At 40.7% G+C, this 16,441-nt stretch overlaps 1 protein-coding gene, 1 long non-coding RNA gene and 1 pseudogene across 3 annotated transcripts; 2 read left to right on the plus strand and 1 right to left on the minus strand.

Moving 5' to 3' along the window:
• Positions 1-1,727: 1,727 nt before the first annotated feature.
• Positions 1,728-8,699, minus strand: LOC110152889 (uncharacterized). Its single transcript, XR_011486125.1, has 3 exons — positions 8,604-8,699; positions 2,469-2,560; positions 1,728-2,121 (listed from the first exon to the last, which is right to left on the minus strand). It is a non-coding gene; the product is annotated as an uncharacterized lncRNA (long non-coding RNA).
• Positions 8,636-12,085, plus strand: LOC139033575 (transmembrane protein 225-like). 2 transcript variants are annotated; one of them, XM_070462985.1, is made up of 4 exons: positions 8,663-9,098; positions 9,736-9,882; positions 10,180-10,314; positions 11,296-12,075. In XM_070462985.1, exons 1-4 carry the CDS (start codon positions 8,921-8,923, stop codon positions 11,535-11,537), a joined length of 702 nt encoding a protein of 233 aa, XP_070319086.1. In that variant the 5' UTR covers positions 8,663-8,920; the 3' UTR covers positions 11,538-12,075. The 2 variants fall into 2 exon arrangements, with proteins under 2 accessions (XP_070319087.1, XP_070319086.1); XM_070462986.1 differs by lacking the exon at positions 10,180-10,314 and having other exon boundaries at positions 8,636-9,098; positions 11,296-12,085.
• A 2,401-nt stretch (positions 12,086-14,486) lies between these two features.
• LOC110152893 (olfactory receptor 8B3-like) lies at positions 14,487-15,717 on the plus strand (annotated as a pseudogene).
• Positions 15,718-16,441: the final 724 nt, after the last annotated feature.

Genomic DNA, 16,441 nt, shown 5'->3' on the forward strand with positions numbered 1-16,441 from the left:
TGGAAACAGTGACAGACTTTATTTTGGGGGGCTCCAAAATCACTGCAGATGGTTACTGCAGCTATGAAATTAAAAGATACTTACCCCCTGAAGGAAAAGATATGATCAACTTAGACAGCATATTTGAAAGCAGAAACATTATTTTACCAACAGAGGTCCATCTAGTCAAAGTTTTGGTTTTTCTAGTAGTCATGTATGGATGTGAGAGTTGGACTATAAAGAAAGTTGAGCCCTGAAGAACTGATGCTTTTGAACTGTGGTGTTGGAGAAGACTCTTGAGAGTCCCTTGGACTGCAAGGAGATCCAACCAGTCAATCCTAAAAGAATTAGTCCTGAATATTCTGAAGCCGAAACTCCAATACTTTGGCCACCTGATGCAAAAAATGGACTCATTGGAAAAGACCCTGATGCTGGGAAGGATTGAAGGTAGGAGGAGAAGGGGACAACAGAGGATGAGATGGTTGGATGGCATCACCGACACGATGGACATGAGTTTGAGTAGGCTCTGGGAGTTGATGATGGACAGGAAAGCCTGGCATGCTGCAACCCATGGGGTTGCAAAGAGTTGTTCTCGACTCGGCAACTGAAGTGAACAGAAAGGCAGCAGCAAAAATGACAGAGGTCCTCGAGAATACATCAACACCTCAGTAACTCATGGGAAAACTGGTTAAGCAATTGGAATTGGATGCCCTGGGTCCTACCTTTTCTAGGACCTCTCCTTCTACTTACCCTTATTCTAACTTATGACCTATGTTTAATGCTCTTTTTTCAAAATTTCTTCAGCACCCCTTACAAGCCTTCACCAACCGAACTATCCACAAACTACTTCTGACTCACTCAGATTATCAGAAGCTTCAACCCCACACAAAGCCCTTTGACCCACACCCCGCTCTTTTCTTATCTCACCCCATGATGCCCCTGTCCCACAGGAAGCAATTATGGAAGATTGACCTTTGGCCCTTATCCTATATCAAAAAGGCTGGAATGATAGGGCCCACATGGGGTCTCATTGTTAAGATGGCTCATTATGTTGACCTTGCAAACAAAGAATAAAATCACAGTGATCCTTGAGACTGACCAAATTGCCCAAATGACATTCTGTTTTCTCACTGGTGCCTACCTTCTCAAAGCTACGAGACCACCAGATTCCAGACCTCTGGCTATGTGACCACAGGACTCAACTACAGGCTAAAAATTAACCATCCCTTCAGAGAATTTTTCATTGGTGGGGTATAAGAAAGACCCCGTCAGAAAGGGAGGATGCTGGTTCTCCTTAAGGGCTAGTCACTGTCTTGTTTCCCTCTAAATTTCCCTTTTCTTGACTGACTTCCCGGCTTGCTCTCTTTTCCTCAGCACTCGCCTTACACTTAGGTGCATTTTGGAATTCAAAAACAATTTAGCAATTTAAAACCTAAGTTTTTAAATATTTCTGTGCACTACCTACTACTATTAAAACTATGAGAATTGAAAGTATTTTTTCAAAAATAAGGTCTAGATCAGCATTTCTCAATAGAAAGATAATGCAGGGTCTTTCCTGGTGGTCCAGTTGTTAAGACACCACCAGTGTAAGAAGTGTAGATGTGAACACTGGCTGAGGAAAAAAGATCCCACATGCCACATGGTCAAAAAGTTAAAAAGAAAAAAAAATTTAGAAAAGGAAAGATAATATGGTCACATGAGTGATTAATGTCCTAGAAGCCCATTTTTTTCTGTAATCAATTTAATACTGTATTTAATTTGGTATATACAAAAACTTACATTTTAACATATAATGATGTAAAAATCCCTATGAAGCAATTTGTGCTTTTTCATACAAATCTTTGAAATTAATAATGTATTTATATTTACAGTACACCTCAAATCATACTACATTTCAAGTGCTCAGTGACCACACAAGGCTAGTGGTTGTAGTATTGGACAGACGGGTCTAGAATATAATTTTTTAAAAAAAATCAAAGTTGACTGTCAAATAATTGCCCCCTTTTAAAGAAAGACACCATTAACACAAAAGTGGCACAAAGAGCACTGAATCACGAGTCAAATACATTTTGTTTCATTGCCAGGTCTAACACAGTGTACCATCTGATCCATCAAAGAGGATCTCTGAGCTCATGTTTTAACCTGTAAAAAAAAAAAAAATACTTCTAAGAATCGTCATGCAAATTAAATAAGACATTTCGTGCATTGTCCATTGTGTATAAAAATATTTCTGGTATTAAAATTCCTGTCTTAGAGGCCAATGATGTCATAGACTAATTCACACATTAGACACTGAGTGACTTAAATAAGCAAAGTGGACACTATACATCTGAGTCTAAGATAGGTGTCCACAGGTTCTTCTCTTCACTCCTGTGGCTTGATGGCCTGCAAACATCAGAACCGCTAGCTTACGGGAAAATCAGGAATTAATTTAGAACCTGTTTGTTTTAATTCCTATACAACATGAACATTGTGACTGTGAAACTCACCTTCCTCCTCTGAAACTAGCTGAGTAACTTTTCTTTCCCTGTTCTCATCACTTTAAGAGCAAAGATGTCATTTGTTCCTTTTCTTCTTTAAGCTAAGAAAAAGCAGGTTTAAATGAATGTGATTTCTGTTCTCAGTTCAAGTATTTTATGCATAGAAATATAAAACCAAGTGTTCCTCAAGACATTCTGACCTCTGTGGTTTAGTGGGCTGAATATTTGTAAGAATATATCCTATAATATTCTCTTTACATGCAGAAACTTGCATAATATCATCACATTTCCAGAACAATGTAATTAACATAGCCCCATATTATATATATATTTAGAACACAATGATGAAGAAATACGTAAAGAAAAGAGTGTAATATTCTTAAAGGAATTATTTTAAACTATAATGGTAGATTTCCAGTCACATTTTAAAATAAGATGTGGATAAAGCTTTAATTTTAAAAAAAGAACAATTCAAATATTATATAAATTTATTCCTACTCCAAAATTATTTAAAGCCATTCTTTTTACCTTAAAAATTTTTATTGACATGTAGTTGATTTACAATGTTGTATCAGTTTCAAGTGTACAGCAAAGTTATTCAGTTATATATATGTCTGTATATATGTATTCTCTTTTAGATTCTTTTCCTTCATAAACCATTACAAAATATTGAATATCAAATATAATTCCCTGTGTTATATGGTAGGTCCTTGTTGTTTATCTATTTTATATGTAGTAGTAGGTATCTGTTAATCCCAAACACTTAATCTATCCCTCCCTCCCCTTTCAAGTCTTTGGTAACCTTAAATTTGTTTTCTATCTCTTCTATTTTGTAACTAAATTATTTGTATAGTGTTTTTTTTTTTTTTAATTTCACATATAGCTGATATCATTTTTGTCTTTCTCTATCTGACTTATTTCACTTAGTGTAATAATCTCTAGGATCATCCATGTTGCTGCAAATGGCATTTTCTCACTCTTTTTTAATGGCTGAGCAATATTCCATTGTATATGTTATATGTATCACATCTTCTTCATATATCCATCTGAAAATGGACATTTAAGTTGCTTCCATGTCTTTTTGTTGTTGTTATTTAGTCACTAAATCATGTCCAAGTCTTTTGTGATTCCTTGAACTGTAGCCTGCCAGGATCCTCTGTACATGGAATTTCCCAGGCAGGAATTCTGGAGCGGGGTGTCCTTTCCTCCTCCAGGGGATATTCCTGACCCAGAGATCAAACCCATGTCTCCTGCTTGGCAGGAGTATTGCCAATACTATCATAACAATAGTATTGTTATGAACATGGGGGGTGCATGTATCTTTTCAAATTAGTTTTTTGTCTTTTCTGAATATATGTCCAGGAATGGAAAAAATTCAGTCATATAACTTTAAGTGAAAAATGATGGAATCTTTTAAGTTTATTTATTAAGTATTTTTGGGAGTTCTCTCACATTCCAGTGGTTAGGACGCAGGGCTTTTACTGCTATGACCTTTGGTTTCAATCCCTGGTTGAGGAACTGAGATTCCCACAAATCACAGAACATGGGCGTAACAAGTACTGAGGGTTTCCCTGCAGATGAGCACATGGAAAGATGACGCAGCGTCAGTCCCTTCACTGCATCGCAGTCTAGTGAGGAGCGGACGGGCCAACACGTGCCTCATCCTGACCAACTGCTGAATGAATGAAGCACCGTATTCAGTGCTCTCCTTGGCTTAGAAGTGTCACTCCTCATATATCAAACCCTTCCCTGAGGAGACCAGCAGTCATTATAAAAAGCGATAGAAACTGGTTTAGTTTCAGAGATGAGGCAGAACACTGCTGTCTATAGCGATAATAGCAGTCTTTAGGGAAGGGTAGATTTTAAACTGTCTTCAGAAGAAGGGAGAATTCACTTAGGCTGAAGGACACAAAGGGCTATTCAGATGTAAGATAAGCTAATCACCACCAGATACCTAATTCAATCAGAATACCTTTTCTCCAACTTACAGACTCGTGATATGAAAAAGAGGTAAGATATGCTAATTTATACAAGAAGATTTTCATTTCCTGGAAGAAAAATCACAGAGTAAGATTCAGTCCCCGCCCCCCTACAGATTTTTGAGGTATAACTGACAAATAAATATTGTGTATACTTAAAGTGTAAGCTTGCCAGGTGGCCCTAGTTTGAAAGTATCCACTTGCCAATGCAAGAAATACAAGAGTCGAGAGTTCAGTCTACAGGTTAGGAAGATCACCTGGAGAAGGAAATGGCAACCCACTTCAGTATTCTTGCCTGGAGGATTCCATAGACAGAGGAGCCTGGTGGGCTATGGCCCATGGGATCTCAGAGAGTTGGACATGACTGGGCAATTGAATACACACACACACACACACACACACACACACACATACTCTTAAAGTGTACAACTGATGATTTGATATATTGTGAGATGATTATCACAAGCTAACACATCACCACCTTATATGGTGACTATTTTTTAAAGCTTTCAGTTATAAATTCCTGGAATCTAATGTACAGCATATGAATCTAGTTCATAATACTATTTTGTATACTTGAATTTTGCTAACAGATCATCTCTCAGTGAAAGGAAATGTGTCCTCAAGGATATGATTTATGGTGTTAGAAGAGTTAATATTTAACACAGGATTCTCACTTATCTTGAAAATAAAGTATTGCAGATAAGCCTCTGTTCTCCTTATATATGTTCTAGCAAAATTATTGCATAAGGTCTACTGGAGCCAATATTTTATTTTTTATTTTGTTTGTTATTTAAAAAATTGGAGTTAAGTATTTTAAACACAAAACTTCAAGTATACCCAATACCTACACAAACCTTCTACCAGCCCATGAATCACACATATTGTGAACAATGTTTAGTTAAATAAATCTCAAGTCAGACTATTGTGATTCTGTGTGAGTGTGTGTGTGTGGGTGTGTGGGTGTGTGTGTGTGTGACTGTCTCACCACACAAGTAGTTTGTTTAGAACTAAAATGTATTTGCAATTTGCTGCAAAATTGCAATTTTTGCTATAAAATTGAAAAAATCAATAAATGTAATTCAAAGGCAAGGGCAAATATTCAAACTATCTCATATGCTTTTTGTTGAGGATGAGTCAGTTAAATGAGCTAAAGCAACGTCTTCACAGTTATGTCAGGTATCCCTCCCAATGTGGAAGGAGATAATCAAGGTGACTTGCTCTCTGTGCTAACTTATGTCTGTTGAATTAAAGTGAGCTGAGCCCCTATACATAATTGTAAACATGTTTTCTGACTTAAAATGATTATTTCAAATGTATCAAATCCTTCTCTGTGGTGCACAGCACATCATCGATCTTATTCTCATACTGATTACATAATTTATTTTCCACCACTGGCATGGTGTAGTCATCCCCCAAAATACTAAAGGGCACATGTACCTCTAGGAGATATTTTTCTTTAATCCTTAAACAGAAAATAATATAGGATTTGGATTATTAGGATAACATGTGAAATAACATGTGAAAATTAACTTGGCTGCTTTGGGGATATCAATATAGAAGATTTTATTGACTTATACCTGTCACTCTCCTTTGCTTCCTTGGGGAAAGCCTCTGGAATGGAATAAATCTTAGAGATCAAGAAGTTACACAGAGAGACAAGCATTAAGTGTAAACACAGAGAATGATTTGTCTGCCATCTCTCTTCTTCCTCTTTTCCTTTATCCAAAAGCCATGATTTAGGTGCTGTCTCAAGGTAGAGGAAAGGAGAATGTTTAAAGTCATGTGAGCTAGTGAAAAGCCTGGACACTAGAGTGGTAGCTTTGTCTTTTCATCCTGTTTTTTAATTTTTTAGCTCTTTTTAAGCTATGACCTTCTGAAGCTTTCTGTTAGCACATTCAGGTTTGGAAAGAACCGCTGCTCCCTCCAAACCCCGCTCTCACTGTCTAAGTACAAGCCACCGGGGAAAGTCCCCGCTCCCCCACCACACACAGTGCCTGGCAGCGCCCGTGGGCACGCTGGGCTTGCTGCTGCCCCTCCAGCCACGGCTGCTTTAGCCTGAAGGGAGCCCTGGTCGGTGGAGTGAAGGCGTGTTCTTACCCTTGGTCTGCATGACTGTTATGCTTTGCTGGTGTTTATCCAACAAATGGTAATGTGAAGCAACATCTTGTAGAGATTTCTACCAAAATCAAATGTGGCTTTTTAGATCCCTCAAATACTGTGAAAATGCAAAAGGAAATGGTTCAGAGTCCATTCTCAGTGAGAGCTTCACACTGTCCTCAGGTTTTATCTGTCAGAGGGGACGTAGAGCTAAAGTGGCTCCCTCTAACCCCAGTTGTCTGATTACGCAAATCTGGGGTGGGAAAATGAAATTTTTTTATTTCAGTAGCATTCCAGAAAGGTACATAATCAAGAAATCCTGGACTAGAATGTAGTGAAACGCCACAGCCCAGTTCTGCACATGAGTCTGTCCTGAAGGTCAAAGTCCACGCCTCAGAAAGACATCTGATGAAGAAGGGGATGGGGAAGCCAAGTGATGTGAAAAGTATCTGAGTGCAAGTACAGACATAGACCGCAGAGATGCTGTATAGAGACTCCCGACCCGTAAACACTGTGGTCATCACCTCCGCTAACTTCCAACAGGCAGAAGGGGATCTTCTGCCCATGCATGTGAGCCCCAGGGTTCGGGTTGACCCTCCGTGACTTTCTCTTCAAGATGTCAGGAGGAGCTGTTTCAGCTCCTGGGATCATGATAAAGTGTTGCCTAGAATACATATCCCACGGGCAGGAATCAGACCATCCAGGTCTCAAATAGTGAGGAGTATTAGCCTATGGTCTCTCACTCCCAAGCGGAAAGGTATTCTGAGTAGAGTAGAGGAAGGTAGCTATCATACTTTCATTCTGAAATAAAGGAAAACAAATATCCAGGAAAGAGACCCAGAAACAACACAGTCCCACACTTGTCCACGACACCCCAACCCAGGGGATGGAGTCTTAGGGGGTACTCACGTCTTGAAACTAGATCACAGAAGCACCTAATCAAGCTCATAAGTGACACAGACACTGCTTTAGATGAATAATTATTCCATTTTTCTTTTTTATCTCCAGAGTTCCTAGTGTTTAGTAAAAGATTCTGCTTTTTGAGGGAAGTGGGAGAGGAGCTGGGCTCCAGGGAGGTGGGGGTGAGGGAGGCAGAGAAGGGCAGAGAAGGGAGGCCCAGGTGGTCTGGGCACTGACCTTCCTGTCCCACTGAGAACCTGCATTCATTCCTGCCCTCAGGTGTGTGAGAGGAGCTGGTTCCTTTCTTTCTTTTTAAAAATAATTCATTTATTTTATTTACGGCTGTTCTGGGTCTTTGTTGCTGCATGAGGGCTTTCTCTAGTTGTGGCGAGTAGGGGCTACTCTTCATTGCAGTGGACGAGCTTCTCATTGAAATGGCTTCTCTTGCTTCCCTGTCTGACTCTTTGAGACCCCATGAATCGCAGCACACCAGGCTTCCCTGTCCATCACCAGCTCCTGGAGTTTACTCAAACTCATGTCCATCGAGTCAGTGATGCCATCCAACCATCTCATCCTCTGTCGGCCCCTTCTTCTCCTGCTGCCAATCCCTCCCAGCATCAGGGTCTTTTCCAATGAGTCAACTATTCGCATGAAGTGGCCAAAGTATTGGAGTTTCAGCCTCAGCATCAGTCCTTCCAATGAACACCCAGGACTGATCTCCTTTAGGATGGCCTTGACTAGATAGACCTTTGTTGGCAAAGTAATGTCTTTTCTTTTTAATATGCTATCTAGGTTGGTCATAACTTTCCTTCCAAGGAGTGAGTGTCTTTTAATTTTATGGCTGCAATCACCATCTATGGTGATTTATCTTGACTCCTGTTTTCCCTAACTACATATATCATTTCTTCTCTGACCTGTGTCTCACTAATCCTTCACCTATCTTCAAAACACCCCAAATTATGAGTGGGCATTCTCTTTTGTGATGCTAGCTAGCTGACATCTCACATAGTGATCCAAATACCTTGTGCATTTCATTGATCCCTATCTAATGTTCATCAGTCCTGGAACATATAATCCTAATGTCTTCTATCATAAATGTCTAACTTCTTTCAGATCCTCTAGTGGCTCCTATATCTGATAGTGTTCTCTGTGAGTGACATCATACCTCCTTCTGTATCTGGATCCTCTTTCAAGGCCTCTAGGCCCTAGGTGCTTCCACAGCAGTAGGTCTCAGGGTCAAGGGTCAGACCAAGATGATTCCATGGCAGTTGGCAGCCGTGACGACAGACTAGCCTAAGTGGAGGAGTGGGGAACAGTGGGATTTATCCTCTCTGTTTCATAAGTTACTTCAGCTTCTGCCACTGCCAATGTGTCAGCAATCACTAAAAGTTAGATTTTTGCCCTCTTTCTTGTGACTAATCATATCTGAGAAGAAGCACGTGAGATATTGGTTATGGTCTCTGCTTAAAATCTCCAATCTCAATGGTGTGCACACTTGTCAGAAAGGTTGAGGCCACCAACCTGTTCTTGTCCTCCTGGATCTTAGTCTTCTTGGCTGTAGGAATCACCATAGAGGAATGGACTGTACTGAAGTTGGGACCCCAAGACCCTATAATCAGCCACAGTCCATGGATATGTTGTACTTCCCTGTGGCCAGCAGGTCAGAGTTATACTATGGAAAGAGATGGGTAGAGCATGAGGGTTCAATCGCTTCTCGGCCTTTTGGCTAAGATCAAGTGGAGAATGAGGGTTCATCCTTCCTTGACTTCCATTCATCTCACCAGTATCCTCTAGTGCAACCACCTGTGGTTGCAGTGTGCCCACTTCCATAATCAACACAGTCAAGGCCTACCCCAAAAGCTCAGTATTAGCATGTTTTGGAGAAAGGTTTAGAAGCTCACAGACTTAACTGATGGATCTCTGAGAAGCCCTGATAGTAACAACAGGGTATCTAGCACATCTAGAATGTGAGGATATAAAAGAAAAGTGACTGGCAGCAAAGAAAACTTGTTACATTGCCACTAGAGGAAGACAGAAGTGTTTAGCAAGAAATACATTTTGAAAAAATAGAAGAGAAAGAAGTTTACAGAGATACAAAGATAGAGAACAATTTCTTTTGGTTCCATCTCCCATTTAGCTTAAGACCCCTGCCTCTTTCTTGCCCTATCTCTGCTCTTTATTATTTAATCAAATGTTTCACCTCATTCATGTTTACCTAGAGATTTGTGTGCCCCAAGTAGAAATGAGCCAGAAGAAATATCTGTCCTCCTCTCAATACAGCTTCTTCTTTTCAACAGATGGCCTGGAAGTGGTCAGGAATATTCTGATTGTGGTGGTCAGCCTTTCCTTCATGCATAATTTGCTTCTGGGTTTTGAATTCACCTATATGATTCCTCAAACCAAATATACTCTCATTATGACTGCCTGCCTCGCTTTCCTCACAGGTAACTTCCTTTCTTCAGTCACAGGTAACTTCCTGTCTTCCCTAACATAGGATTGGAGGCATACTTGGTTTGTAGGTCCAGGCTGTGGTCTCTGTCTAACTCAGCCTTCCCAGTTCTTTGGCTTAGATATGTAGCTGCCAAATTGGATCCACCATTCAAGTGGCATTGGCCTTTGGAGAAGGTTCACTTGTGCGTGCTAGGGGTTTGGAAGTCAAGCATATCTCAGGTTAAGACTTAAATACGAGAGCCAGGATCTGTCAGAAGGAATTTTTGTTTCTCCTTTTGTCCGGACATCAGGCATCCTTCTGCTCAGTGCACTCCTCCTGTATCACCACATGCTAAATCAAGGTAAATTCGTGTACTACTTGAGTTACAAGATCTGCTGGATCAATTTCACTGCATACTTAAATGCTGTATTGTTATTCGCCTCTGGTAAGTGTCTTCAGGGCCCTTGATGGGAGCTAAGAGCAAATCCATCTCTGATAGGCAGGAGAGTGAAAGGATGGGAAAAGAAGATAGAGGGAAAGTTACCAACCTTTGCGTTTTGAAGGGCCAGTGGGGGAGTTAGACTCACTCTGAGGATGGTTCCTGCAAGGATGTGGGCTGAGTGAGATGTTCAATATGCTTGCCTCCAAGGGAACCCTTCTTTTCCACCTTTTCTTTCATACCTGCCCCATTCAGAGTGGAGATAACCGCTAACTTCAAGACTAAAGAGAGTAACTGATAGGGAATGTTCACTCATGTGGAGGCAGTGGCCCTGGGGGCATAGTGTCAGGCCAGAACAGCCTGAGGGCAGACAGAATCAGTGTCTGGTGCCCAGTGACCACCTACAAACACCAGGGACTCTTCTAAGAAGCCTTTAAAATTTCCCTTGGAATTAAACTTCCTAACTCAGAAGCGTGGCCTCTGTTGGAAAGAATTCTCAACTGTGTTGAGTTGAGCACTGCCTGTGTGTGCTCAGGCACTCAGTCATGTCCAGCTCTTCCAAGACCCCATGGGCTGCCAGGTTCCTCTGGCCATGAGATTTTCAGGCAAGAATACTGGAGAGGGTTGCTATTTCCTCCTCCAGGGGATCTTCCCAACCTAGGGATTGAACTCATGTCCTGCATCTCCTGCATTGCAGGTAGATTCTTTACCTGTGAGCCATCAGGGAAGCCCCAAATCTTGTGCATGTGTGCTCAGTCGAGTCCGACTCTTTGTGACCCCGGGGACTGTAGTTGGGCTGTATTTAAGCTATTGTGCACACACTTCTAAACTCTCCTGCTAAAGCATCCCCCTCCTGAATGGCTTGGGCCAGTTCAAAGGGAACCATTAGGCTTTAGACCTGGGCCTCATGGATCACAGGGAGGGAAGTGTTTCTGTGACTTTTCTATTGTTCCTTCATCACCCTCCCCTGGCTTCTCTTTTTCCCAGGATTCCTCTCTCTCTTACAGTACAAGCGGTCCATCAATGGTTCTGGCAGCCTGATCACCATCCGCAAATCTGCCAGAGAAAGTCAGGTTATGGAGAAACATGGGGTTTCTATCAAAGTCGTCTCGTTACCAGCAGGTACTGCAATGCCTCGTAGTATTGTCCGTGTACACTCTGCCCACGTGAAAGAAGATTGTTCAGAAAGACTGAATGTCCAAGCACGTCGTGTAACCTGGGCTCTATGATTTGACAATTTATTTTCAGTATATGTTCATCTTAATGGCAACAGCTTGTGCATATGTGGTGTGTGAAGGTCCAGCTGTATGGTCTGATTTGGCATTATATAAATGACTAAAACTGGGTTGGGGTCTATAAGATCCAGAAGCCTTACAAAATTTTTTTTACCCTGACCAGCTTTTATTTGTTCTCACCATTTAATAACATGCTATTAATATAATAAATATCATCATATAATGATACTTGCTGTATTATTAACTATCACAATGTTTTAGAATAATGTGTACTACCTTTAGTCTCATTGAGTTTATTGTAAAATATTTCAACCCTTCAGAAAAAATACAAAGAACATAATAAACGCCTGTATATACATCACCCAACTTTCACATTATAGGCATAGCTCATATTCCCCTAATTCTTTTTCTAATCTCAATTCCCTTATTTGTTTCACTGCAAAACACCTTTAAAGATGTATTGTTGATACTTTTACATTCATGTCATTTTTCTTGCAAATTATGCATCTGTAAATTTGTAGAAAGTAGCTATCCAAGTGTCCAAAGATCATTAAATGTCATACTGTACGGATTATTTTTAGCAACTCACTTTTTTCACTCAACTCTATGGTTTTGTGATTTATTGATAAATTTTGTTTTACTTCATTCATTCACACTACTGTTAAGTTTCCCCTTTAGGGATATAATGTGAAATACTAATTTTCCAGCTGATGAAAAGCTAGCTGTTTTCTTTTATTGTTGTTGTTTTGTCACTAAGTTGTATGCGACACTTTTGTGACCCCAGGGACTGTAGCCCACCAGTCTCCTCTGGCCATGGGTTTTCCCAGGTTGCATTCCCTTTTCTATGGGATCTTCCTGACCCAGGGATTGAACCCATGTCTCCTGCATCGGCAGGCAGATTCTTCACCACTGAGCCACCGGGGCAACCCTGTTTCTTTATTCTGTTACAAATGGTGCTGCTATGAATATTCTTATACACAGTTCCCTCTGCCCATGAGCTAGAGTTTCTCTTGGGTGTTTAGGACTAGACCAGCTATATCAGAGAGTGTTTTCAATATGATAACTACCCGTGTTACTGTTTGTTCAGTTACTAAGTTGTGCCTGACTCTTCGCGACCCCACAGACTGCAGCACACCAATATCCCTGTATTTCACTATCTCCCAGAGTTTGCTTGAACTCGTGTCCACTGAGTCAGTGATGCTATCAAACTATCTCATCCTCTGCCGCCCCTTTCTCCTTTTGCCTTCAATCTTTCCCAGCATCACGGTCTTTTCCAATGAGTTGGTTCTTCACATCAAGTGGCCAAAGTATTGGAGCTTCAGCTTCAGCATCTGTTCTTCCAATGAATTGTCAGGGTTGAATTCCTTTAGAATTGACTGGTTTGATCTCCTTGCAGTCCAAGGGACTCTCAAGAGTCCTCTCCAACACCACAACTGGAAAGCATCATGTCTTCTCTGTTGAGACTTATTTGTAACAAATGCTAAAATGTTCTTTTTTATATGTGTACTTCTCTTAAACCATAAGTTCCTAGAAGGCATAGGATTGTCTCCTAATAATTCCTCAGTATCTGAAATAGTACCTATCAGAAACCCACAAAAGGGTTGGGCCAGTCTACTGAAACATCCAGGCATACCTTAATGATGTTTATCCTGCACCACACTCAGGTCTACAAAGAAAAACATTGACTTAAACTATATAAGCTTTTGCCAGGGGGGTAACATTTCTATTTTAATATCTACAATTGGCCCCAAGAAACGTGGGGGAAAGGGATTATCATTTCTTCAGTGTTTATTAAGCAAATATTTATTCAGTACCTACTGCATATGCCAGGTGTTACTCTAAGTTGCTACAAAAATAACACTGAACAAAATAGACAAAATCTCTGCCCCTATGGAACTTAGATTCAAATGCAAGTGAGCATATGAATGCATGTGTTGTGGTAAAACAAACTAAATAAACAAACAAGTGGTTAGTATTTCATAGAGGGGTAGGTACTGTGTATTCAGGAAAGGTCACCTGTTTTCTATTTGAGGATGTGTACCATTTGGCAACAAACCAAAATGTATGGAAAATGGGTTACTTCCAAAATATCATTGTTATAGTGACCTCAGCTTAAATGCAGGGTAGATAATTTCTCTTTGCTGCAAATCATGATCTCTGGGGAAAACACAATGAAAACCTAAGACTTCTAAGTTTTAATCAGGTCTCTAGGATTTCTCAATTCAATAACCTCTAGGTCATATTAGCAGGTGCTCCCTGGGCACCAGCAGATGTTATATCCACCCCCTAGGCTGGAGAGAACACTCTGGCAGAGCTACCATCAAAAATCAAGACCTGTAACTCATGGTACCTCAGAGCCTGGTGTACCGAGGTCTGTGCTCTGACTCTCTCAGTCCAAAATGCACTCACAACAAAAACAATAGCAAAGAAGAAGAAGAATCTCTGTTCTGGGTTGTTTGTTTCTAAACTTCATCATAACCACTTGCTTTTCCTTGAGAATAATGAAGCAGAGGTAGCAAGTCCCAACATTGAAGTCTCCATACGGAAGGGTGAGTGTTGAATTTTATCTGTCCTGTTACTCGTCTTCCAAACCTCATCTATAGAAGCAACGGACTCTCTGAAATGACACGCCTTCTCTCTGCTGAGATGATCACTATTTATTGGGTGGGCCTGGTAAACTGTCAGAGCAGAAGTGGAGCAGAGAGGCTGCTGTCAAGAGGTCCCAGGGTTACTCAATCTTATCCCTGCAGAACTTGCCTGTTACTGTTTTTGATACACATCTTTAAAAATGTCCTCAGCCTTTATACAGAGGAGAAAACAAAGGCACACAGAAGGGTGGGCTGGGGTTCCTTCTCACGTTCTGGGTCTCTCTCATTAGAGTGGGGCTGGGTGGAGAGAGCAGGGCACTCATTTTAACATCACCCTCTGTCCTGCTCTCCAGGTATGTCCTAGCGAAGAATGGCCCCAGAGAATGACTCTTCAGTGACCGAGTTCATCCTGCTGGGTTTAACACAGAAGCCAGAACTCCAGCTGCCTCTCTTTTTCATTTTCTTAGCAATTTATGTGGTCACTGTGGTGGGGGACATTGGTTTGATTATTCTTATTGGTCTGAACCCTCACCTGCACACTCCCATGTACTACTTTCTCTTCAACCTTTCCTTCATTGATCTCTGCCACTCCTCTGTCATTACCCCTAAAATGCTGATGAGTTTTGTGAGCCAGAACATCATCTCTTATGCAGAGTGCATGACTCAGCTCTGCTTCTTCTCCTTCTTTGTTATTGATGAGTGCTGTATTTTGACGTCAATGGCCTATGACCGATACATGGCCATCTGTAAGCCCCTGCTCTACAAGGTCTCCATGTCCCATCAGGTCTGCCTCATGCTGACGGTGGGTGTATACGCCATGGGGCTTGTGGGTGCCATGGCCCACACTGGGTGCATGCTGCGACTCTCCTTCTGTGATGGAAACATCATCAATCACTACATGTGTGACATTCCTCCTGTCCTCCAGCTCTCCTGCACAAGCACCTCCATCAACGAGCTGGTGGTTTTCATTGTGGTGGGTGTCAATGTCATAGTGCCCAGTGTCACCATCTCCGTTTCTTACACCTTGATCCTCTCCAACATCCTCCACATCCGTTCTGCAGAGGGCAGGTCCAAAGCCTTCAGTACCTGCAGCTCCCACATAATCGTGGTTTCCATTTTCTTTGGATCAGCAGCATTCATGCATCTCAAGCCTTTTCCTGCTAGGTCTCTGGATGAAGATAAAGTGTCCATAGTTTTTTACACCATTGTGGGGCCAATGGTGAATCCTTTCATCTACAGTTTGAGGAACAAAAATATCCAAGTTGCAGTGAGTAAGACTTTGAAGAAAAGGGAGTTCCAAATGAAGTTTGTTACTATTTGTTAGTATTATTTGTTACTAATAATTAGTATTATTTGTTACCAATAATTGGTACTATTTGTTACTAGCAATTGTTACAAATATTGCTCTTTCCCTCCCCTGTGAGAACCAAGATAGTTCTTTCTCAGATCTTCACTGTGAGGACCTACTAGGGTGTTTTGCGGGTGAAATCCAAGAAAGTGTGGCTGTCCCCTAAAACTGTGGCTCCTATGGTGTGCTGCAAGTCTTTGAGGTTGCAAAGAGTCAGATATGACTTAGTGACTGAATAACAATGAGTCTTAATACATATTTAATAGAAACATCTCCAACTCTAGCAACACAGGATTCATTATAGACTTTCCTTTTTGTGTATTTGTAAATTCTTTCTTTGATGGTGTCACTTACCTATTTGACTATACATTATAAGAAGAAAGGGTAGAAAAAAAAACAAAAACAAAAACTGTATATAAGCACTGTACTCCAGACAGTAAATGTGTTTTTCACCCTGGTATTGACTTGCAATTCTGAAACTATCACATGTGTACTGGGATTGAATGAATGAAAATAAATTTAGCTAATAGAAATTTTGTTATAACCAAATGCCTTTTCCTGACTAAGTTGCTTATGACTGGTAATGATGCTGTATACTCTCACGAAGTGTAGTGGTAGGGCATTCCTTGCCTTCCCTTTGTCTTTGATTATTAAAATCTGCTAAAAATCTGGATGTCTCAGTCTTTATTCTTAGAGAAGGAAGAATGAGAGCCTTGACTTATGTTGGTTTAAAAAGGATGCAAAGAAGAATCAGGTTCAACTGTGATTTCTACCCACCGCCCCTGAAATATTTTTCATAAAACAGATTTACTTTTGTATAAATACAAGAAAATAGTAATATTTAAATTACTACTGAAGATGGAATAAACTTAAATTTTAAAAACTGGAATGCTACTCAACAGTAAAGGGAATGGCTATTGATACATGTAACAAATGGGATGAACACTAAAGGTATCATGACT

Source organism: Odocoileus virginianus, unplaced genomic scaffold (assembly GCF_023699985.2).
Source record: "Odocoileus virginianus isolate 20LAN1187 ecotype Illinois unplaced genomic scaffold, Ovbor_1.2 Unplaced_Scaffold_19, whole genome shotgun sequence".
Classification (NCBI taxonomy): domain Eukaryota; kingdom Metazoa; phylum Chordata; class Mammalia; order Artiodactyla; family Cervidae; genus Odocoileus; species Odocoileus virginianus.

Coding starts and splice junctions, on each gene's coding strand:
- LOC139033575 (XM_070462985.1), top strand. CDS start 8,921: ATGGTGTGCACACTTGTCAGAAAGGTTGAGGCCACCAACCTGTTCTTG. Junction 9,099..9,735: donor TACTTCCCTGTGGCCAGCAG/GTCAGAGTTATA, acceptor TCTTTTCAACAG/ATGGCCTGGAAGTGGTCAGG. Junction 9,883..10,179: donor CTGCCTCGCTTTCCTCACAG/GTAACTTCCTTT, acceptor TCCGGACATCAG/GCATCCTTCTGCTCAGTGCA.